Source organism: Salvelinus alpinus, chromosome 3 (genome assembly GCF_045679555.1).
Source record: "Salvelinus alpinus chromosome 3, SLU_Salpinus.1, whole genome shotgun sequence".
NCBI classification, from domain to species: Eukaryota; Metazoa; Chordata; class Actinopteri; order Salmoniformes; family Salmonidae; genus Salvelinus; species Salvelinus alpinus.
The window spans coordinates 72,034,142-72,058,719 of record NC_092088.1 but is presented as its reverse complement, the minus strand read 5'-3'; the positions used below and the strand labels follow the sequence as shown (position 1 = coordinate 72,058,719).

General features: G+C 42.2%; 1 protein-coding gene across 5 annotated transcripts in view; it reads right to left on the bottom strand.

Annotated features, from left to right (window-relative positions):
- LOC139571261 (uncharacterized) overlaps window positions 1–24,578 on the bottom strand; it is a 63,744-nt gene that overhangs the window by 25,141 nt on the left and 14,025 nt on the right. For 4 of the 5 annotated variants that reach the window (XM_071393959.1, XM_071393955.1, XM_071393956.1 and 1 more), the window contains 5 exons: window positions 22,498–22,626; window positions 20,831–21,006; window positions 20,598–20,669; window positions 20,136–20,195; window positions 467–586 (listed from right to left, as the gene is read on the bottom strand). In XM_071393959.1, coding sequence (XP_071250060.1) covers window positions 467–586; window positions 20,136–20,195; window positions 20,598–20,669; window positions 20,831–21,006; window positions 22,498–22,626 — 557 coding nt within the window. The remainder of the gene's footprint in view (window positions 1–466; window positions 587–20,135; window positions 20,196–20,597; window positions 20,670–20,830; window positions 21,007–22,497; window positions 22,627–24,578) is intronic. The other variant, XM_071393957.1, reaches the window with a different exon arrangement.

The window sequence follows — 24,578 nt, the reverse complement described above, 5'->3', positions numbered from 1 at the left end:
CACTTCAATCAGTGTAGATGAAGGGAAGGACAGAGGTTAAAGGATTTTTAAGCCGTGAAACAATTGAGACATGGATTGTGTATCTGTGCCATTCAGAGGGTGACTGGGCAAGACAAAATATTTAAGTGCCTTTGAATGGGCTATGGTAGTAGATGCCAGGCACACCGGTTTTTGTCAAGAACTGCAACGCTGCTGGGTTTTTCACGCTCAACAGTTTCTTGTGTCTATGAAGAATGGTCCACCACCCAAAGGACATCCAGCCAATGACAACTGTGGGAAGCATTGCAGTCAACATGGGCAAGCATCCCTGTAGAATGCTTTCGACACCTTGTAGAGTCCATGCCCTGACAAATTGAGGCTGTTCTGAAGGCACAAGGGAGTGCAAATGAAAGTTTGGAAGGTGTTCATAAAGTTTTAGACACTTAGTGTATACAGTATACTCTATACATGTATTTGTCTTACTCACTTTTAAATGATAGAGAATGATGCCAGTGCTGAGAAGATCATCATTGATGCCGATTAGGTGAGGTAGTTTGGAGTCCATGACCACGCCTATACCCTGCTTCCTCAGAGCTACAGTCTCCTCCTATATAGTACCAGACACAGAACAGGGTAGTACTACTATTATGATAACATGTTAACCCAGCTCTACGCCTATACCCTGCTTCCTCAGAGCTACAGTCTCCTATATAGCAGGAGATTAACAGACAGGTGAGGTAAGAGTCCAACACTGTCGTCTCATACACACCAACGTTCAAAGGTTTGGGGTGACTTAGAAATGTCCATGTTTTTGAAAAGCACATTTGTCCATTAAAATAACATCAAATTGATCAGAAATACAGTGTAGACATTGTAAATGACTATTGTAGCTGGAGACAACTGATTTTTTTATGGAATATCTACACAGGCGTACAGAGGCCCATTATCAGCAACCATCACTCCTGTGTTCCAATGGCACGTTGTGTTAGCTAATCCAAGTTTATAATTTTAAACCCTTTTGCAATCATGTTAGCACAGCTGAAAACTGTTGTTCTGATTAAAGAAGCAATAAAACTGGCCTTTATTTTTTATTTATTTAAACTTTATTTAACCAGGTAGGCTAGTTTTTCTTTCCTCTGGTCTAAACAAAGATCCCAATGCCCCAGGGCAGTGATTGGGGACACTGCTCTGTGTAGGGTGCCGTCTTTCGGATGGGACGTTAAACGGGTGTCCTGACTCTCTGAGGTCATTAAAGATCCCATGGCACTTATCGTAAGAGTAGGGGTGTTAACCCCGGTGTCCTGGCTAAATTCCCAATCTGGCCCTCAACCATCACGGTCAACTAATAATCCCCAGTTTACAATTGGCTCATTCATCCCCCTCCTCTCCCCTGTAACTATTCCCCAGGTCGTTGCTGCAAATGAGAACGTGTTCTCAGTCAACTTACCTGGTAAAATAACGGTAAAATAAAAAAATTGAGAACAAGTTCTCATTTGCAACTGCGACCTGGCCAAGATAAAGCAAAGCAGTTCGACACATATAACACAGAGTTACACACGGAATAAACAAAACATGCAATAGACTAGTTGAGTATCTGGATCATCAGCACAGTCACAGTCAGTCAAAGACACACAGAATCAGACACAGTCAGGGTCACAGACAGTCACAGTTCGATTACAAGCTCAAACTGGCCAAAAACAATTTCTGAAACTCGTCAGTCTATTCTTGTTCTGAGAAATGAAGGCTATTCCATGCGAGAAGTTCTTTCAAAAACAAGGACATTTCTAAGTGACCCCAAACTTTTGAACGGTAGTGTATGTATGATCGTACATAACAGTCAGACACAGACAGTCATACATAGTCAGACACATACAGCACACTTCTATGTGTGTTGTAAAAGCGTTACATGGTCGCTGCCCATATCATTGCATACCGCAGAAAATACACGAGAGTTCAGAGGCCTTGCTTTAACAAAGTTAACCATTTTCACTGTAGTGTCCAAAACGTCTTTCAAGCTGTCAGGCATTTCCTTGGCAGCAAGAGCCTCTCGGTGGATGCTGCAGTGTACCCAAGTGGCGTCAGGGAGCAACTGCTTGCACGTGCATTACCACTCCACTATTTTGTGGCTTTTGTGCCATCACAGTACATGTACCAACACATCTTGACCAACAAAGTCCATTTGATGTCACAAAGCTGTCCAGTACTTTAAAAAATATCCTCACCTGTTGTCCTGGTTTCCAATGGTTTGCAGAAGAGGATGTCCTCAATTGACACCCCAGAAACGTAACGGACATATACCAGGAGCAGTGCCAGGCCCGCCAAGTCAGTTGACTCATCCAGCTGTAACGCTTAGAATTCACTGGCTTGTACGCAACGCAGTAATTGTTTCAAAACAGCTCCTGCCATGTCACTGATGCGTCGTGAAACAGTGTTGTTTGATGAAGGCATTGTCTGTACAGTTTTTTGGGCCTTTTCCCCCAGCATTGTCCCAGCCATATCCGTGGCAGCAGGAAGAATTAAGTCCTCCACAATAGTATGGGGCTTGCCTGTCCTAGCCACTCAGTAGCTCACCATATAAGACACTTCGAGCCCCTTCTCAGTCATGGTATCTGTTGCTTTTATACATGTCTTACTACTCGAAAATCATCTTAATTTTCACTCAAAAAACTTCCGTGGCTTATTTTTGTTTCTAAATGTCTGCACAAGAGTTTCATTGAGTTGTGAGATAGTACTTTTTCACATATAAAAAACACACTTTGGCTGAGGAAAGGTACTACTCCCAATACAAGTGAAACCCAAATCAATGTAGTTCATCATATTTTCGCCTCTTCGATGGTCCAACGTCCCTGTCTGTTGTTCGGTGCTTTCCCGGGTAAGCGAGCAGTAGCTCTTCGACTGCATCAGATTCACAACTGCCAGTGTCCATGCTAGCTGGGCTAACAACAAAATGTAGAATTACTGATGCAAGCATTGGATCTGCTCGTGGAAGCAGAACTTGTGTCGTCGACAGGTGCAGGTGTAGTAGCAGTACTACCAGTAGAGCTGGTATGTGTCTATGGACACAGGCCTTACTTTTTTAACCATTTTCGAGCAAACGGAATGAACAGCAGTTACTTTTGGCTACATACGTACCGTTAGTGGAATTCCCGCCAGAGACAAACATATATTTTGTATTGTATTATGTACCGTATATTATTCATTTTATTTGTGTTTCCTGTTTGGACCCCAGGAAGAATAGATGTTGCCTTGGCAGCGATTTTGTTACTCTAAACACACCCTCCAAACCCCATTCACCTCTTCTGAATATAAAGGTATAGCGTGCCTTCAGAAACTATTCACACCCCTTGATGTTTTCCACATTTTGTTGTGTAACAGCTTGAATTTAAAATGTATATATATATATTGAGATTGTCACTGGACTACACAAAATACCCCATAATGTCAAAATGGAATTATGCTTTCAGAACGGTTTACAAATTAATAAAAAATGAAAAGCTGAAATGTCTTGAGTCAATAAGCATTCAACCTATGTTATGGCAAGCCTAAATAAGTTAAGGAGTAAAGATTTGCTTAAGTCACATAAATTGCATGGACTCACTGTGTTCAAAATGATTTTTGAATGATTAGCTGATCTCTGTACCCCACACATACAGATGATTGTAAGATCCCTCAGTTGAGCAGTGAATTTCTAACAAAGATTCAACCAAAGACCATGGAGGTTTTCCAATGCCTCACAAAGAGCACCTATTGATAGATGGGTAAAAATAAAAAAATACCAAAGCAAACAGTACATTAATTATAATTTGATGGTCTATCACTACACCCAGTCACTAAAGATACAGGAGTCCTTCCTAACTCAGTTGTCGGAGAGGAAGGAATCTGCTCAGGGATTTCACCATGAGGCCAATGGTGACTTTAAAACAGTTACAGAGTTTAATGGCTGTGATAGAAGAAAACTGAGGATGGAACAACAACATTGTTACTCCACAATACTAGGGAAAGGGGGATACCTAGTCAGCTTGGGGATTCGATCTAGCAACCTTTCAGTTACTGGCCCAATGCTCAAACTACTAGGCTAATATCCTAAATGACACTGAAAAGGAAGCCTGTACAGAATAAAAATATTCCGAAAACATGCATCCTGTTTGTAATAAGGCACTAAACTGCCAAAAAAGTGGTAAATAAATGTACTTTATGTCCTGAATACAAAGCGTTATGTTTGGGGTAAATCCAACGTCACTGAGTACCACTTCATAGTTTCAAGCATGGTGGTGACTGGAACATGTTATGGGTATGCCCGTTATCAGGAAGGACTAGGGAGTATTTAAAATAAATAAATAATAATAATCAGAATAGAGCTAATCACAGGCAAAATCCTAGAGGAAAACTTAGTTCAGTCTGCGTTCCAACCAACACTGGGAGACAAATTCACCTTTCAGCAGGACAGTAACCTAAAACAAGGCAAAATAAAATACACTGGAGTTGCTTCCCAAGACGACATTGAATGTTCCTGAGTAGCCAAGTTAAAAGTAACTTAATACGGCTTGAAAAGCTAAGGCAAAACCTGAAAATGGTTGTCTCGCAATGATCAATAACCAACTTAACAAAGAATGAAGAATTTTCCAGGTATGGAAAGCTCTTACAGACTTACTTAGAAAGACTCACAGCTTTAGTCTATCATGTATTGACTCAGGGGTGTGAATACTTATGTAAAATTAGATATTTCTGTACAAAAATGTCTAAAAACATGTTTTCACTGTCATTATGGGGTAGTGTGTAGATGGGTGAGAGAAACAAAAAGTATGCTATGTTGAATTCAGGCTGTAACACCACAATGTGGAATAAGTCAAGGGGCAGGAATACTTTCTGAAGGCACTGCATGTTGCCCTCCTAGTAATCAAATCGCATTTGTCACATGCGCCGAATACAACCTTACAGTGAAATGCTTACTTCTAAGCCCATTATACAACAAGTGATGTGTTTTCTCTGCGCCAAAATTTCTTTCAATGCACCATCTTCCTGAGGAAAGGTTGAAGGATCGGGTGAATATGAATCATTATTGAACAATTTCATGGCCGTAGCAACCATTTTCCTTTTTTAAATTTATTCACACAGAAACCTCCATGTCAAACACTGACTAATAGAAGGGTTTTTAACGTCCATACTCCACACACGAGTCTGATTAATGCTACCCTAGTGTGTGTGTGTGTGTGTGTGTGTGTGTGTGTGTGTGTGTGTGTGTGTGTGTGTGTGTGTGTGTGTGTGTGTGTGTGTGTGATAAATGCTGCCCTATAGTGCTGACATTCACATTACAGGCAGTCACACCCCCACGTTAGCCTTAGTCGCATCAGAAACTCAAAAGTCAGCCTCAAATCAATGAATGTTCAGGTGGAAAAATCCATGCCGCTTGTCCAGAAATCCCTGCTAAATATGTATTTAATGCTTTTTAGGTTTCTGCACGTCAGAAGAGGGTGATAAGAGGCAGGATAAATGCAATTGATCTGTGGAAGACATTTTTAAGGCTTTAGTACAGAGAGCTACAACTCTACATTTCCATCGGCGATCTGTCTGCTTCACTGCCCACAGTACGGGAGCTGGGCTAATGTCAGGAAACTGTCCTGAGAGAGGGAGTCGACAGCCGTGTGTGTGTGTGTGTCTTTTTATTCTATAATGGAGGCTGAAAAACAAACAGTATACAAGTCACCAGTGTTATGACTATTGACATTGATGAAATGGCACCAGACATTAAAAACAGAGCAGACTTCCCACCTTGGGTTCAAGGCTAAACGGCCTTTTCCTTTCAGTCAGTGGCTCCTGTTGAATAACAAACTAACTCCTTCAGTGTGTGTCTGTGTGTCTCATCTCCCAGTCCTGTCTCAGTGAAGTGACACAGTGCATTAATCTGCCAGGCTCCTCTCTTCACCTCTAATGAAGTCTGTGAAGGAACCCTTTAATTAACTACAGGCCTGGACACACACTTCCCTGAGACAGGATGGGTAGATGAGATTCTCTTTCTTAGTCAGACCAAATCAGAATATAGGGCCAGGCCATGCAGCATGATGCCGCTCTCCATCCCTTGATTGAGGCAGGTGGTGGACGTAATTATCTTTTGGGCAGGCTTGGGCACAAACACTCACACACACCTCATCTATCAGCCAGGCTTGGGCAGCATTTAAACTCGCATTAAAATTTCACCCAACTGCAGATGATGGCTTTCATGCATTTGTGAGCACTTCCACTCAGAGTTTCCCTACTTCACTTTACATAAATTAAAAGTAACTACACTGCAAGGTCAGCCCACCACCTGTCCATGAGAGCTCTGATGAGAGCTTCTATCCATCGGAGAGCTATGATGGGAAAACTAGTGAGTAAGATTTCCAATATATTTTATAAAATATGGCACAAACTTTACAGTGCGTCAGGAGCCCACACTACAACACATCAATAAAAACTCCTCCCACAGAGATAGCACAGGGCAGAGTAGGGTAGTAGGCCATCTCAAAATGGAACAGTACTGTGGTAACTTGGGGGGATATCTCTTCAAAGAAGTTGAAATTAAGTTCACCCATCACAGATATTTGCATTATTGGGTTTTATATTTGGGAGTTGCAACAAAATGCTTGAGGCTTTGAGAGCAAACATTGCATTATTAAAATGTCACCCAACTGCAGATGGCTTTAAAGCTAGACTCCATAATGGTGAAACTGGCATGTCCTTTTGCGATATTTAAACAGAAAAAGTTACTGCTAGCGCTGTTTTTTTACACCTCCGACATCATTGCACACACACACACGATAGAACAGCAGCATATGTACTGCAACAACAACAAAAAATGACGATGTGCAACGCTCCCCAGCTCTGCTTCGGCAACAAAACAATAATTGCCGTGGGACCGACAGTTGCGCCGTATCCCCTACATGCAGATTCCATCTTTAAACGGGTTTCTGAGCATCTCCAGACACCTAGGAGTTTCCCTACATATCAAACAAACTACACAGTAGGACAGCAAAGCACCTGTCCAGCTTGCAAGAAAGTCACCAGTCTGTCCAACTCGCGTACAGAAACCCATACTGAAAAACTTCAATAGAAGAGCACAAGACTTCTCCATTCGGAGCAGGTCTAAGGGAAGTCTCCAAAAAGACATTAGAATGAAGCTCATAGATTACAGATCTAGGCATTAATGGGATTTACTGTGGACTTGATTGAAGTTAAGGGCTCAAAAACAGCAGCAACTTGAATGCTTATTGATTTCCACTGCGAGTCAAGTCGAGTCAAGCCATCTGAAATTGAGCTCTATCGCTCATGTAAAGGTTATAGATAGAACAATCACAAAGGTCATCTCAAATGATACATCAAGGCCTAACTGCTGACAGGGTGGATACTAGAATGTCATGGAATCCCTTAATGATTAAATATAATGTAGAAATGACAGACCAAAGACAATGGCGGAAGAACAGAAGACAGTCTGTGGGGATCACCCAGATGTAGTGCTGAGCGAGCGATTAGTGCTTTTTGTGGTCGGTTCGACTATCAAAAACAATCACGATTTTTCGATTTCGATTATTTGGGTTGAATGCTGTAAGAGAATAAAAAATAAATAATACATAAATGCCCCATGATGGTAGTGAATGCCCATTACTGTCTATCACTTATTACCAGTATTTTATTCACATTACTTTCCTAAAATATTTAATGTTGTATATATTACATTTGTTTTATTTGAAGACTTTTCATTCCAAGTCATAATCTCATCTCTTTAGAGCTGCTGCGTATGCTCTGACAGAAATCACCATTTTGTAGTACTTCAAAATCACTTTGATCATGTATTTTCAGGTAGAGATACCTCACGAAGCAACAGCAGCTCCCTATCTATATCTCCTCAAGATCGATCACGGATTACTGTCTCTTCTGTAGCAGGCGTTTGTTCTTTTGAAACACAGACCGGACAAGTAGATGCGCAATGTAGTTAAATCACCACTTTTTATGCGCTAAACTACGTAGAATATTAGCCTGTTGGAAACTACAACTCCCTGCTACATTGCATAATTCAGGCTGGATGTGATTTCTCTAGAGAAACTGTCTGTGTGTGTGTCTCGCTCTCTGTGTGTCTGTCTCTGTGTCATCAGACTCCTTTGAACGTGCTGTGATAAGCACATCGGACAGTAGAGATTAAAATATGTAACCATCGGTTCTGATACTCCCAAATGGCACCCTATTCCCTATTTAGTGCACTACTCATTTAGTAGTGGACTAAATGAGGAATTGGGTGCCATTTGCATTCTAAATCTACTTGGGAAATGGCATTAACATTGTGTTTACACTGCTCTCTTTCTCTAACGACGAGGAGCGGGAGCCTAATATGTCCCCCGCATTCCTCACCGTACCCCTGGCTCCATGGTGGGAGCCTCACAGCCTTTTCCTTTCAGGAAGAAGCGAAGCAGCTCTCATCAACAGAATTAACCCGTCTCCACACACACACACACTATAGCCACTAATACATCCCCTGCATTCCACACCGTACCCCTGGCTCCATGGCTGGTTCTACCACTCGTCACCCTGCACAGAATTCAAATATAGCAGAAGACAAAATGTCAAATCCATAAAGCTGTTCATCAAACACTTATCGTTATGGCAACATCAGTATGCCTGCCGCTTGCCAGTACAGTGGCCTTTCAGACCGGGTGTCACAGGGTGCCATGCTGAACGTTTAACATGGAAAAACATGGCCAGGCTTCATATCAGAGTGTGTGTGGTGTGTGTGTGTGCGTGCGCGCGCAGTACCAGTCAAAAGTTGACACAACTACTCATTCAAGGGTTTTGTTGTAAAGAGGGCACGATAAAACCTAATCCCCCTCAGGACTGAAAAGATTTGGCATGAGTCCTCAGATCCTCAAAAGGTTCTACAGCTGCACCATCGAGAGCATCCTGACTGGTTGCATCACTGTCTGGTATGGCAACTGCTCAGGCTCCGACCGCAAGGCACTACAGAGGGTAGTGCATACGGCACGGTACACCACTGGGGCCAAGCTTCCCGCCATCCAGGACCTTTATACCAGGCGGTGTCCGAGGAAGGCCCTAAAAATTGTCAAAGACTCCAGCCAAGTCTCGGTCCAAGAGGCTTCTAAACAGCTTCCTCGCCCAAGACAAGACTCCTGAACATCTAATCAAATGGCCACCCAGACTATTTGCATTGCCTTCTCTGTATCTCAAAGACAACGGTTGGAACCAAAAATCTAAAATTTTGACTCAGACCAAAAGGACAGACTTCCACCGGTCTAATGTCCAAGTCTCTTCATCTTATTGATGTCCTTTAGTAGTGGTTTAATTGCAGCAATTCAACCATGAAGGCCTGATTCACACAGTCTCCTCTGAACAGTTGATGTTGAGATGTGTCTGTTACTTGAATTCTGTGAAGCATTTATTTGGGCTGCAATTTCTGAGGCTGGTAACTTTTTGAAATGTTCAGCATTGACTGACCTTCATGTCTTAAAGTAATGATGGACTGTCATTTCTCTTTGCTTATTTGAGCTGTTCGTGCCATAATATGGACTTGGTCTCTTAACAAATAGGGGTGGTATACAGAAGATTGCCCTACCTTTTCACAACACAACTGTTGTTGAAGCTGGTTGAGAGAATGCCAAGAGTGTGCAAAGCTGTCATCAAGGCAGAGTTTCTACTTTGAAGAGTCATAAATATATTTTGATTTGTTTAACACTTTTTTGTTTACTACATGATTCCATAGGTCTTATTTCATAGTTTTGATGTCTTCACTATTATTCTACAATGTATAAAATAGTAAACAATTAAAAAGCCTGGAATGAGTAGGTGTGTCCAAACTTTTGATTGGTACTGTATGCATTCAGATGGGTCGTGTACATTCAAAGACACAGACATTTTTACATTGTTGAAGGGAAATGCTTCCCAACTCCTGGCCCTGGGAACCCAAAGGGGTGCACATATTCCCTCCCCTGGTCCACACCCAACCCAAATTAGAGGTTTGATGGGTCCCAAGGACCAGGACCAAGAAGCACAACTCCGAGGTATAGACAGGTATGGTAACAGATTCTTAGTGGGACCAATCCATCCACACATAATGGATGCAAATAAAATAATTAAAAATAAATAAATAAATAAAAGGCAACAGCATCAGTAGGCCAGACAAATATACAAGTCAAAAAGGAGGGTCTAGCCCTTGTATATCTATAAACGGTCCACAGATGGAATGAAATGCATATGTTATACTTTAAAAAAGGCAAAAAAAGTGTTATAGTTTTAAAAAAGTGAATAAAATCATGCAGCCTTCTACTGTGCAATGGAGGGTGGACGCTGTTCCACTCAAGAACTATACATATTTTGGCGAGAATCAGTGGAGGCTCCTCACAGGACCATCCTCAGTGAAGTTATCCTTTTTAGATGGCACTATATTAAATAATTGATTAAAAACCCACTGTTTGGCAATGTAGGTCTAAAGTAGCATCAGCAACACTCTGTAAGGTAGCACCATGGTGTAGCCAGAGGACAGCTAGCTTCTGTCCTCCTCTGGGTACATTGACTTCAATACAAAACCTAGGAGGCTCATGGTTCTCACCATCTCCCATAGACGTACACAGTAATTATGACAACTCCAGAGTACATTCTCCAACCTATCAGAGCTCCTGCAGAGAACGAAGGATCAGAGAAGGAATCTAGTAATGAAAGCACAAGCTACAACTAGCTAGCACTGCAGTGCATAACATGTGGTTTGAAGTTGATTCAGAGAAAGAATAGTTTAACAAATTCATTTCTTCTAGAATTAAGAAGCAAGAGAGAGCAAGCTAGCTATATGTGTTTGTATTTTTTTTTAACTTTCACTTAGCTAGCAATGCAGCTAGCTAGTTTAGCCTACTCATAACACCCGGTTCAAAACAAAGAGGGATGCTATGTTAGCTAGCTGGCTAATATATTGTCACCGGGGCCCGCCAGTGTAACTGCTAACATGCTTGCTGTACACAGTAGTGCATGATTGGGATACATCTGTTGTATTGTGCACTGAAGTTGACAAGGGGAAAGGAAGAGCGAGCATAGATGCAAGAAGGAATTCTACACTGCTCAAATAAAAATAATTTGCAGGGCTCTGGCAGTGCTCCTCCTTGTACAAAGGTGGAGGTAGCGGTCCTGCTGCTGGGTTGTTGCCCTCCTACGGCCTCCTCCACGTCTCCTGATGTACTGGCCTGTCTCCTGGTAGCGCCTACATGCTCTGGGCACTACGCTGACAGACACAGCAAACCTTCTTGCCACAGCTCGCATTGATGTGCCATCCTGGATGAGCTGCACTACCTGAGCCACTTGTGTGGGTTGTAGACTCCGTCTCATGCTACCACTAGAGTGAAAGCACCGCCAGCATTCAAAAGTGACCAAAACATCAGCCAGGAAGCATAGGAACTGAGAAGTGGTTTGTGGTCACCACCTGCAGAACCACTCCTTTATTGGGGGTGTCTTGCTAAGTGCCTATAATTTCCACCTTTTGTCTATTCCATTTGCACAACAGCATGTGAAATTTATTGTCAATCAGTGTTGCTTCCTAAGTGGACAGTTTGATTTCACAGACGTGTGATTGACTTGGAGTTACATTGTGTTGTTTAAGTGTTCCCTTTATTTTTTTGAGCAGTGTATATACAATGAGCAAAGTGATGCGGTTTATACGTGGCTGCTAGTTCTGTGTATGCATGTGATCAAGGGTGTGTACAACTGCTGTCTATGACCAGCTGAAATAATAAAAAAATAAAAAATATTCATACCATAACCGCTACACCAAGCCTACATTAACGTCTGTCAACATGGCTACTAGAACTAATGCATTAGTAACCACATCATGCCGTAAATTAATAAAACCAAAAGCTTACTTTGACTTGGAAGAGTTCCAGTGTTGGATAGCCAAAGCCAGCTAGCTAACATAGCATCCCTCTCTGTTTTACCCGGGTGTTTGAGTAGGCTAAACTAGCTAGCTGCATTGCAAGCTAAGTGAAATATATATAGTTGAAGTCGGAAGTTTACATACACCTTAGCCAAATACATTTAAACTCTGTTTTTCACAATTCCTGACATTTAATTCTAGTAAAATTCCCTGTCTTTGGTCAGTTAGGATCACCTCTTAATTTTAAGTATGTGAAATGTCAGAATAATAGTAGAGAGAATTATTTATTTCAGCTTTGATTTCTTTCACCACATTCACAGTGGGTCAGAAGTTTACATACACTCAATTAGTATTTGGTAGCATTCCCTTACATTGTTTAACTTGGGTCAAACGTTTTGGGTAGCCTTCCACAAGCTTCCCACAATAAGTTGGGTGAATTTTGGCCCATTCCGCCTGACATAACTGGTGTAACTGAGTCAGGTTTGATGGCCTCCTTGCTCACACACATTTTTTTCAGTTCTGCCCACACATTTTCTGTATTGGATTGAGGCCAGAGCTTTGTGATGGCCACTCCAATACCTTGACTTTAGTATGTATGCTTGGGGTCATTGTCCATTTGGAAGACCCATTCGCAACCAAGCTTTAACTTCCTGACTGATGTCTTGAGATGTTGCTTCAATATATCCACAATTTTCCTCCCTCATGATGCCATCTATTTTGTGAAGTGCACCAGTCCCTCCTGCAGCAAAGCACCCCCGCAACATGACGCTGCCAACCCTGTGCTTCACAGTTGAGATGGTGTTCTTCGGTTTGCAAGCCTCCCCCTTTCTCCTCAAAACATAACGATGGACATTATGGCCAAACAGTTCTATTTTTGTTTCATCAGACCAGAGGACATTTCTCCAAAAAGTACAATCTTCGTCCCCATGTGCAATTGCAAACCGTAGTCTGGATTTTTTATGGCGGTTTTGGAGCAGTGGCTTCTTCCTTGCTGAGCGGCCTTTCAGGTTATATCGATATAGGACTCGTTTTACTGTGGATTTAGATACTTTTGCACCTGTTTCCTCCAGCATCTTCACAAGGTCCTTTGCTGTTGTTCTGGGATTGATTTGCACTTTTCTCACCAAAGTACATTCATCTCTAGGAGACAGAACACATCTCCTTCCTGAGCGAAATGACAGCTGCGTGGTCCCATGGTGTTTATACTTGCGTACAATTGTTTGTACAGATGAACGTGGTACCTTCAGGTATTTGGAAATTACTCCCAGGGATGAACCAGACTTGTGGTCTACAATTTTTTTCTGAGGTCTTGGCTGATTTCTTTTGATTTTCCCATGATGTCAAGCAAAGAGGCACTGAGTTTGGATGTACTTCAAGGCCTTCCTACACTTCCAATTGACTCAAATTATGTCAATTTGCCTATCAGAAGCTTCTAAAGCCATGACAATTTTCTGGAAATTTCCAAGCTAAAGGCACAGTCAACTTAGTGTATGTAAACTTCTGACCCACTGGAATTGTGATACAGTGAATTATAAGTGAAATAATCTGTCTGTAAACAATTGTTGGAAAAATTACTTGTGTCATGCACAAAGTAGATGTCCTAACCGTCTTGCCAAAACTATAGTTTTCCTGTTAACAATGTGTGGAGTGGTTGAAAAACGAGTTTTAATGACTCCAACCTAAGTGTATGTAAACTTCTGACTTCAACTGTGTATTTTATTTAAATATATATATATATATATATATACACTGCTCAAAAAAATAAAGGGAACACTTAAACAACACAATGTAACTCCAAGTCAATCACACTTCTATGAAATCAAACTGTCCACTTAGGAAGCAACACTGATTGACAATAATTTTCACATGCTGTTGTGCAAATGGAATAGACAAAAGGTGGAAATTATAGGCAATTAGCAAGACACCCCCAAAAAAGGAGTGATTCTGCAGGTGGTGACCACAGACCACTTCTCAGTTCCTATGCTTCCTGGCTGATGTTTTGGTCACTTTTGAATGCTGGCGGTGCTCTCACTCTAGTGGTAGCATGAGACGGAGTCTACAACCCACACAAGTGGCTCAGGTAGTGCAGTTCATCCAGGATGGCACATCAATGCGAGCTGTGGCAAAAAGGTTTGCTGTGTCTGTCAGCGTAGTGTCCAGAGCATGGAGGCGCTACCAGGAGACAGGCCAGTACATCAGGAGACGTGGAGGAGGCCGTAGGAGGGCAACAACCCAGCAGCAGGAACGCTACCTCCGCCTTTGTGCAAGGAGGTGCACTGCCAGAGCCATGCAAAATGACCTCCAGCAGGCCACAAATGTGCATGTGTCTGCTCAAACGGTCAGAAACAGACTCCATGAGGGTGGTATGAGGGCCCGACGTCCACAGGTGGGGGTTGTGCTTACAGCCCAGCACCGTGCAGGACGTTTGGCATTTGCCAGAGAACACCAAGATTGGCAAATTCGCCACTGGCGCCCTGTGCTCTTCACAGATGAAAGCAGGTTCACACTGAGCACATGAGCACATGTGACAGACGTGACAGAGTCTGGAGACGCCGTGGAGAATGTTCTGCTGCCTGCAACATCCTCCAGCATGACCGGTTTGGCGGTGGGTCAGTCATGGTGTGGGGTGGCATTTCTTTGTGGGGCCGCACAGCCCTCCATGTGCTCGCCAGAGGTAGCCTGACTGCCATTAGGTACCGATATGAGATCCTCAGACCCCTTGTGAGACCATATGCTGACATATGCACATTTGTGGCCTGCTGGAGGTCATTCTGCAGGGCTCTGGCAGTGCACCTCCTTGCACAAAGGCGGAGGTAGCGGTCCTGCTGCTGGGTTGTTGCCCTCCTACGGCCTCCTCCACGTCTCCTGATGTACTGGCCTGTCTCCTGGTAGCGCCTCCATGCTCTGGACACTACGCTGACAGACACAGCAAACCTTTTTGCCACAGCTCGCATTGATGTGCCATCCTGGATGAACTGCACTACCTGAGCCACTTGTGTGGGTTGTAGACTCCGTCTCATGCTACCATTAGAGTGAGAGCACCGCCAGCATTCAAAAGTGACCAAAACATCAGCCAGGAAGCATAGGAACTGAGAAGTGGTCTGTGGTCACCACCTGCAGAATTACTCCTTTATTGGGGGTGTCTTGCTAATTGCCTATAATTTCCACCTTTTGTCTATTCCATTTGCACAACAGCATGTGAAATTTATTGTCAATCAGTGTTGCTTCCTAAGTGGACAGTTTGATTTCATAGAAGTGTGATTGACTTGAGTTACATTGTGTTGTTTAAGTGTTCCCTTTATTTTTTTGAGCAGTGTATATATATAGCAAGCAATGTTCTCGCTTTTCCTTAATTTTGAGTGCTGCTGAGGATAGACCTGTTTTAATCGATTATTTGGTGACGTGAATATATGTAGTATAGTTGTATCTAAAAAGGATAACATTTAATGTTCCACTATTTTTTGTTTTATGAAATTCACTGAAAATGGCCCTCCCCTTCCTCCTCTGAGGAGCCTCCACTGGTTTATACCCAATATTTTCAAGCCTTAGAGTATGACCCTGCTGTCTTACGTGGGGAACAAACACCACCATCTAGGACTAGTCCATGTAGACACTGTAGGAAAACTGAAGGCCTGAACAAGACCTACTTGAGAAGTGGAACCAATTTCAATGTGAAAGTAAATCGAGTCATTTTCAACTCGTCTCAGCTGGGCCAAGTCCATGTGAGAAACTCAACTGCTTTTCCTTGATTCCTCACCTTATCAAAACCCATTGATTGAGAAGGTCAGAGGTCTCTCCCCTCTGAACTTCTCATCCAATGGGTTTTGAGCAGGAGACGAGAGGAATCATGGAAATGCAATTGAGATTCAAATGGAGTGGCTGCGCGACCTGTGTTTTCCCCATCCCCTAGAACGCTTTATCCAACTTTTGCCTCAAAACCTGTCATCTCTGTGAAGCTGAAGTGAACATCAACTAACTCTTTCCTTGGGCCTGAGTAGCATCAACTAAACTCTGGGCTGGCACGCTTAAGTGTGAAGGGGGAAATTCTCTCCGGCACACTGATGAGCCATATGGGATGTAGAGCGAGTAAGCGATTAGGCATGTCTGATGAGTTTCCCCTTCTCTCCCTCACTCTTCTCCCAGTGTCAGATGTTGACTTCAGGACCATTTAAGCAGCTATAATGTCAGCTGGATGCCATTTAAGCTAAATAGCTGGAAAATTAAATAGCAACGCCATGTTGAGGTTCAGCAGAGCAACACTGACACCAGCTGGTAGGATACAGGAACTATAAGAAGCAGTTACATGGGACGGAATGAGGAAGAGAGGGTAATGCTGGTTAGACTGTTTCGTAAACAGGCAACTGGAATGTAGGAATGTAGGAAAACCTGCAACTAACTCCATATTGGGTTGCTTTATGACTATTTATAAGTATTCCAGTATACAGACATACATACATTGTAGAATAATAGTGAAGACATCAAAACTATGAAATAACACATATGGATTCATGTAGTAACCAAAAAAAGGGTTAAACCAGTCAAAATATATTTAAGATTCTTCAAAGTAACCCCCCTTTGCATGCTTGGCATTCTCTCAACCAGGTGTCCCTTGCTAAAAGTTAATCTGTGGAATATAATGCATTTGAGCCAACCAGTTGCGTTGTGACAAGGTAGGGGTGGTATGCAGAAGATAGTCTTTTACAAAATAGCTCTAAGTGCATATTATGGCAAGAACAGCTCAAATAAGTGAAGAACGACAGTCCATCAGTACTTTATGACATGAAGGTCAGTCAATATGGAACATTTCAGTGCTATGATGAAACAGGCTCTCATGAGGACCCCACAGGAATGGAAGACCCAAAGTTACCTCTGCTGCAGACGATAAGAGTTATCAGCCCGAGAAATTACAGCCCAAATAAATGCTTCAGAGTTCAAGTAACAGACACATCAACTGTTCAGAGACTGCGTGAATCAGGCCCTCATGGTCGAATTGCTGCAAAATCACTACTAAAGGACACCAATAAGAAGAAGACACTTGCTTTGGCCAAGAAACATGAGCAATGGACATTAGACCTGTGGAAAATGTATCCTTTGGTCTGGAGTCCAAATTGGAGATTTTTGATCCCAACTGCCGTGTCTTTGTGAGACGCGGTGTGGGTGAACGGATGATCTCCGCATGTCCCACCGTGAAGCATGGAGGAAGAGGTGTTATGATGTGGGGGTGCTTTGCTGGTGACACGGTCTGATTTATTTTGACTTCAAGGCACACTTAACCAGCATGGCTTCACAGCATTCTGCAGCGATACACCATCCCATATGGTTTGTTCTTAGTGGGACTATCATTTGTTTTTCAACAGGACAATGACCCAACACACCTCCAGGCTGTGTAAGGGCTATTTTACCAAGGAGAGTGATGGAGTGCTGCATCAGATGACCTGGCCTCCACCAAATTGAGATGGTTTGGGATGAGTCGGACCGCAGATTGAATGGAAAGTGCTCAGCATATGTGGGAATTCCTTAAAGACTGTTGGAAACCATTCCTGCTGAAGCTGGTTGAGAGAATGCCAAGAGTGTGCAAAGCTGTCATCTAGGCAAAGGGTGGCTACTTTGATTTAACACTTTTTGGTTACTACATGATTCCATATGTGTAATTTTACAGTTTTGATGTCTTCACTATTATTCTGCAATGAAGAAAATAGTCAAAATAAAGAAAAACCCTTGAATGAGTAGGTGTTCTAAAAAAACTTTAGACCGGTTGTGTATATACACTGAGTATATCAAACATTAGGAACATCTTCCTAAAACATCTTCCCCCCTCCTCCCCTTTTGTCCTCAATTCGTCGGGGCATGGACTCTACAAGGTGTCGAAAGCATTCCATAGGGATGCTGGCCCATGTTCACTCCAATGTTTCCCACTGTTGTGTCAAGTTGGCAGGATTTGGTATTGGTCCTCAAAAGGTTCTACAGCTGCACCATCAAGAGCATCCCGACTGGTTGCATCACTGCCTGGTATGGCAACTGCTCGGCCTCCGACCACAAGGCACTACAGGGGGTAGTGCGTACGGCCCAGTACACCACTAGGATCAAGCTTCCTGCCATCCAGGACCTCTTCACCAGAGGAAGGTCCTAAAAATTGTCAAAGGCTTCAGCCACCTTAGTCATACTGTTCTTTCTGCTACCGCATGGCAAGCGGTACCGGAGCGCCAGGTCTAGGTCCAAGATGCTTCTGAACAGCTTCTACCCCCAATCCATAAGACTCCTGAACATCTAATTAAATGGCTACCAAGACTATTTGCATTGCCGCCCCCCCCCACCCCCCTTTTTTATACCGCTGCTACTCTGTTGTTATTATCTATGCATAGCCACTTTAATAACTCTACCTACATGTACATATTACCTCAACTAACCGGTGCCTCCGCACATTGACTCTGTACTGGTACCCCCCTGTGTATAGTCTCGCTATTGTTATTTTACTGCTGCTTGATTTTTATGTCCTTTGGGTGGTGGACCATTCTTGATAAACACAGGAAACTGTTGAGCATGAAAATCCGAGCAACGTTGCAGTTCTGGACACAAACCGGTGTGCCTGGCACCTACTACCATACCCTGTTCAATAAATATTTTGTCTTTCCCATTCAACCTCTTAATGGCACAGATACACAATCCATGTCTCAATTGTCTCAAGGCTTAAAAATGATTTTTTAACCTGTCTCCTCCCCTTCATCTACACTGATTGAAGCTGGTAAGCTAACAGACCCAATCGAAGGGCTGATCGTTAAGAAGACAAAAGGGTACATGGACGAGCAAGTTCTAGTATTAAATCAAGTGGCCAGTGTGGCTTAGTGCAATTGTATTATAAGAATCTTGCAAAATCCTCCAAACAAAGTTTACTTACAAAATACCCCAACTTTAATTTCCAAACAATTTGGTTCTTCTTTCCAAGCAACATTATTTAGTTCATAATCAGCATAGCAGGCTAATCACTCCACGACAGAAGAACTAATAAACAGAAAACAAAATGTTCATTTACTGGAAAACTAGAATATACTACACCAAAGTCCTGCTACATCAAGTGATTATACTGTGCCGAGTATCAACCAACTCATTTCCATACACCAGACAGCACTATGACGCCCGCTGAGCCTCTGTTACCACGTCCCAAATGTGCACTACTTTTGTGCACTACTTTTACAGTGCACTACTTTTGACCAGAGCCCTATAAAGGGAATAGGGTGCCATTTGGGATAGAGGTTCCGAGTTGACAGAACCAACAGCAAATTGGTCCCTGGATATTTAAGAACTTTTTTGTAATCTTATTTGGCTGCCACACAAACAAGAGATGATTCTAGCAACAGAATTGTGTGAGATGAGAAGCCAGGCAGCCAAGACTAAGTGTATGTCCCAAATGTCACCCTATGTAGTGCACTACTTTTGACCAAAAGTAGTACACTATAAAGAGAATAGGTTTCATTTGGGATACAGCCTAAAAGATAAATAGTGCTTATACATGTCAAACGCCTATGGCCTTCTGAGGGAGCCGTGGATCTAGATAGACGGTCAGACAGAGCCCAAAGCTCAGACACTGACACACAGCCATCTGTTCGACTGATCTACTGGGAGAAGTGTACGCACGCGCATGTGTCTGAGAAAGTGTGACCGATAATCACACAAATGGAGACAAGATGACAGAGCCAGTGAAAGAAAAGGTTCAAATGTCGTATTGTTCACTAGGTTTACACAGTGACTGACATTCCAGCGGCCAAGACTAATTCTACATTCCAGCATACCCCAGATGTAAGAAAATGAGAACATGATATCATCTATCTAGTGGAGAGCCTTTGTTGCTGACCTATGAGTCAGCCAATATGCCAGCGATGGGGATGAGTGAGAGAGAGCATATCTCATCTAGCCAAAATTGTGTGAGTCAGAGAAAATTTGGTACGTAGGTTTAGATCCAAAACAGTAACAGAGGAAGGATTGCCAACTGCATCACCACCATCTGGCATCACTATCATCAAACCATCATCAAACTCAAGTGGGTTACCAGCAGAAACACCAGTCTTCACCATGAGTGGGCATACTCCTTCCACCAAAAAGCTACAATGGCATTATCAATTTTATTTTATTAATCTCCATAATTGTTAAGAGGGCCACAATGGAAATGTGTTTAACTTGGTCATCATCATTTGAAATCCATTGCGTCCACAGGTGTGGTTGTAGCATTTTTCAATTGTCAAATAAATTGTAAAACATATTAGCGTACCTTGAGAATGTTCTGGGTCTCCCCCCACTTGTTGGTCCACTCCCTGGTCAGTTCTAACACCTGTGGGAGAGCACAGAAGAGTTTACTACAAAGCAGGATCAATGAGTTAGCTGTCTAACTTTAATAAACAACCAGAAATAACTGTTGATTTTCTAATTAATTAAAAAAGCTAAACTTATGCATTTCCAGTTGTTGAGAGAACTGTTGAGAACAGATCTGTAGTCACAAAACATTGACATACAACTTTTCATATTTGCAGAGAAACACATTCAGTCCATTCCACTACGTACTGGCAGACACGGGCTACAGTGATAGGCTATAGGCTACAGTGAATGCATCCAGCTTTAGAATGTGTATGGCGATCCCAGCAGGAATAGAACCCAGACCTTAGGAGTCACACTCTGAGAAACATACACAAGTCAACCCAGGAACACTTCCTGTAGTCCTGAAGAGTGCACTCACTTTGACCTCATTCTTGTGAAGTTTCTCCTCCACCTTCAGTGTCTTGGAGAGATCCTGAGGAGAAAGGCGAGCCTGGCGAGAGAGGCCCTACTGTATGAGCATTGTACTTCAACATACCCTTACATAATCTCCCACACACACACACACACACACACCTGGTTGCTTTGCTGGAGAGTCACATGTACAGATATTAGCCAAATGCTTTAACACACACACCCACCCTCCCCATCTACCTGGTTGTTCTTCTCCACTAGACCTTTCAGTCTGACAATCTCCTCCTGCAGTTTTCTGATGACTGTAACACTGCTGTCCTCGTTGACTGTGGGCTTGTTGACGATGTTCTTAGCTCGGTTAGCGTAGTGCAGCGTGCTCAGTGTCTCACTGTAGTTCACGTCAGCGGGAGAAAGAGCTGGGCGGGAACATTGACAGGAACACATCTCTTACTAAAAATCCCCTGTACAGGAGTTAAAGCAAATGATAATCCCATGACTGAAACGTAAGACGATCGACTGTCTGCGGCCAAGTTAACAGTAGAAATACCACGAAAATCTGACCGTTTTCAATTTAGTCATTTTAATAACTTAATTTCAATAAAACCTTAAACATACCTGTCCCTGACTTTTCCTAAATATGTGTATTTTAGTAGTAGTACTTTGAGATAAATACCCCAAAAGTACAAAAACTTTTTGCATTTCTACCTCAAAATGACTGTATGCATATTAACAGTAAAATAGCCAGGCGTCCACAAGTAACAATAGACCAGTCTAATAAATCCATTTAAAATATATCAAAGAAATTCATAAATATTTTGTTTAGGAAGGTCATAGATTTTTATTTTCTTTAAATGATATTAAGACAATTTTATACCCATCAGACTATTGTCAATTTAATCTTGTCTTTAGGTTACATCTAAAATGTGTGCAAATTTAGTTTCAATATAGTTTAGGCGTAGTTTGGGTAAGGCATTAGCTGGGCAGGCAACTACTGTCTTACAAGCCGAAAATACAATATTGTCTTATTTTTGTATTTACAGTCTATGCGCTTCTGGATCAATCAATACATTTGTCTGATTACAATTAACATTTGGTGTCCTGAGGTTTCATATATGACATATTTTAAACATAAAAAATGCATTAATTTCACTATTTATTCTGGAATATTTACACAGTTGAAATATCAACGGTCAGGATGGCCATTCTAGTAGTTCTGGAATTCCGGCACGACGAGTGTTAACCTTCCCTTTCATGTAAAAAAAGTAATAACCATCATGTATTAAATGATAGTTGACTAATTTCAGTCCTTTTCAATATTGGATTCATATTTAATATACATCTCCCCCCCAAAAATACTAAATTAAATTGTAAAAGTCCATATAACGTAAATCCGTCGCAAAGAAGGATAACTTTAACTCAAGCCTGTATTTAAATCAGCAGCTGTGCTAAACAGTAATACCCAAAGGAATAGTATGAAAATTCCCCACCAAATAGGTTACATTACTAGTTCCCCCTTTATCAACATGTAAAGGCATCGCTTAACTGCTTGGTGGAGGGAACAAAGAATGTGTTACACTGTGTAGTGTCAGAGGTAGGAATTAGATCAGTGGTATTCAAACTTTTTCAGTAGGGACACCATTTATTTCACGACCTCAACCCTTAATCTAATGGCAACCTTTAAAATCAGTACATTTCTATTTTTACATCAACAAGAAATAACCTTCAATTCATTTTCATCTCATCAAAATCAAGTCATCCAATAATTATATTTACTCAAAATGTTATTTTTCTATGTATTCTTCTCAAAAAGTCTGTATATTGTCCATTATAATATGTACTCTTACTTATTTTTATAAATATAGGATTGTGACCCCAATTTGAATACAACTGACTAAGATCAACCATACTTGCTATCATGATGGTCTTGGAGTTTCCTCCTAGGCTGTCTTTCAGGAGCCAGGTCAGAACAGAATCTCTGTAGGGGATGAAGTGCTGCTTCTTCCTTTTTCCCTTGTGGGAGCCCCCTCCATCTCCTCCTCCAGCCACACACAGACACAGAGCGAGAGACCAAGAGAGATAGAGAAAAAGCCTGGTCAGAACAGTCTCTGTAGGGGATAAACAGCTGCTTCCTCCTCTTCCCATGGTCTGGGACTGAGAGCCTTCACTTACTCCCTAATGCTCCAATTATATCATCTAGGAGGACACACACAGACAGAAAGAGGGGTTAGGACAGAGTCTTTATAGGGGGACAAAGAGCTGCTTTTTCCTCTTGGTAACCCCTCCAACTCCTCCTCCATGTAGAGACACACACAACACTGAAATAGAAAATTACACAAAAACATCCTCTCCAAAACCAACTACAAAAGCATGTAAGAATGTGCCACAAAACTGGACAGATAGAAATGGAATCATAGGTACATGTAGCTACCACTTGTGCAGCAGACTGATTTAAAAAATGAATCCTTATCCAGAGTCTAATTGGTGTTATTAACTTATTAATAGCCTTACTGAGTCTAAAATGGAGTAAGTTGTTGTGTCATGGTTGGCATCAGGCATGGCACGTGTGTGTACCATGTCTGTGTCAGGGTTTGTGGCACTGGACATTTGAACTGTAGAATTTTAATTTAAAATGGACATTGAGAAACGTACCGGACCCATGATTAGTGCATCCACCAACAGTCGTTAGAAATTCTAAATGCGATATGGTAATTCCGCCTCCCGAGTGGTGCAGCGGTATAAGGCACTGCATTGCAGTGCTTGAGGCACCACTACAGACAGCCGGCCATGACCGGGAGACCCATGAGGCGGTGCACAATTGGCCCAGCGTCATCCTGGTTATGGAAGGGTTTGGCCAGCATGTCCTTGTTCCATCACACTCTAGCAACTCCTTGTGGTGGGCCGGGAGCCTGTAACTGGACTTCGGTCGCCAGTTGTACAGTGTTTCCTCCAACACATTGGTGCGGCTGGCTTCCGGGTTAAGCAAGTAGTGTGTCAAGAAGCAGTGTGGCTTGGCAGGGTCTTGTTTTGGAGGACCCATGGCTCTCGACCTTCGCCTCTCCCGAGTCCGTACGGGAGTTGCAGCGATAGGACAGGACTGTAACTACCAATTGGATATCACGAAATAGGGGAGGAAAATGGGTAAAAAGTACAATTTCTTTGAACTTTTTAAATAACTTATCTGATCTGTTTAGCTTAATATGTTGATACACTATTGTTTCTTCACATAATAAGCTCAGCAATGCGCACAAGGCAGTAGGCTACAGGTGAATCTTCGTTCCATAATGCAATTTTCAAAAGCTCAGCAATGCGGTTTCATATGACAGAGGTTAAAATATTGCTGTGTTTATAATGTGAAGAAACAATAGTGAATCAACATTTTAAGCCAAACGTTCTGATCTGCTGCATTTTTTTGTGGGCATTTAGAAAGAGGGGAGATCAAATATGCAACAACTAACATAGGTTGCTAATATGACTAGGATTGTGCCTTTGGATACTGGACAATGAAAGAAGGTTTATATAAAATAATTGCCTCCACGGATATGGTCTGGTTTTGGCTAGGCTTCTATGAAGCAAGACATGCCTCATAACATGTAGTAAAACGTGTTTCAAAAGAATTAAGTATATGTTTTCAAAATGCATACTGCTCATTAGTGGTGTGAGACGCGCTGATGAAGCCTGAATTGCGTTGCCTACGCATGCAGTTTGAGATGCTGTAGCAGCTGCTCTCGCGCTGTCTGACAGATTCTCCAAAGGCTCTGTATCCTGTACCCGCGTGATAAATAAGATCCATAACGAATATACTTCACACGCAAAACAATTTAATTCCACGAAATTATGCAAATTAACCTATAGACTGATAAGCATGAACAGTGATATGCATTTCCATCGACTAGAATTTCCATGAATGAATAGGCTAAAAAGCATCATTTTGCAATTCGATTGTTTTTCTTCGCCCGGACAATTGACCAGCAGCTATTTTATTTATTGG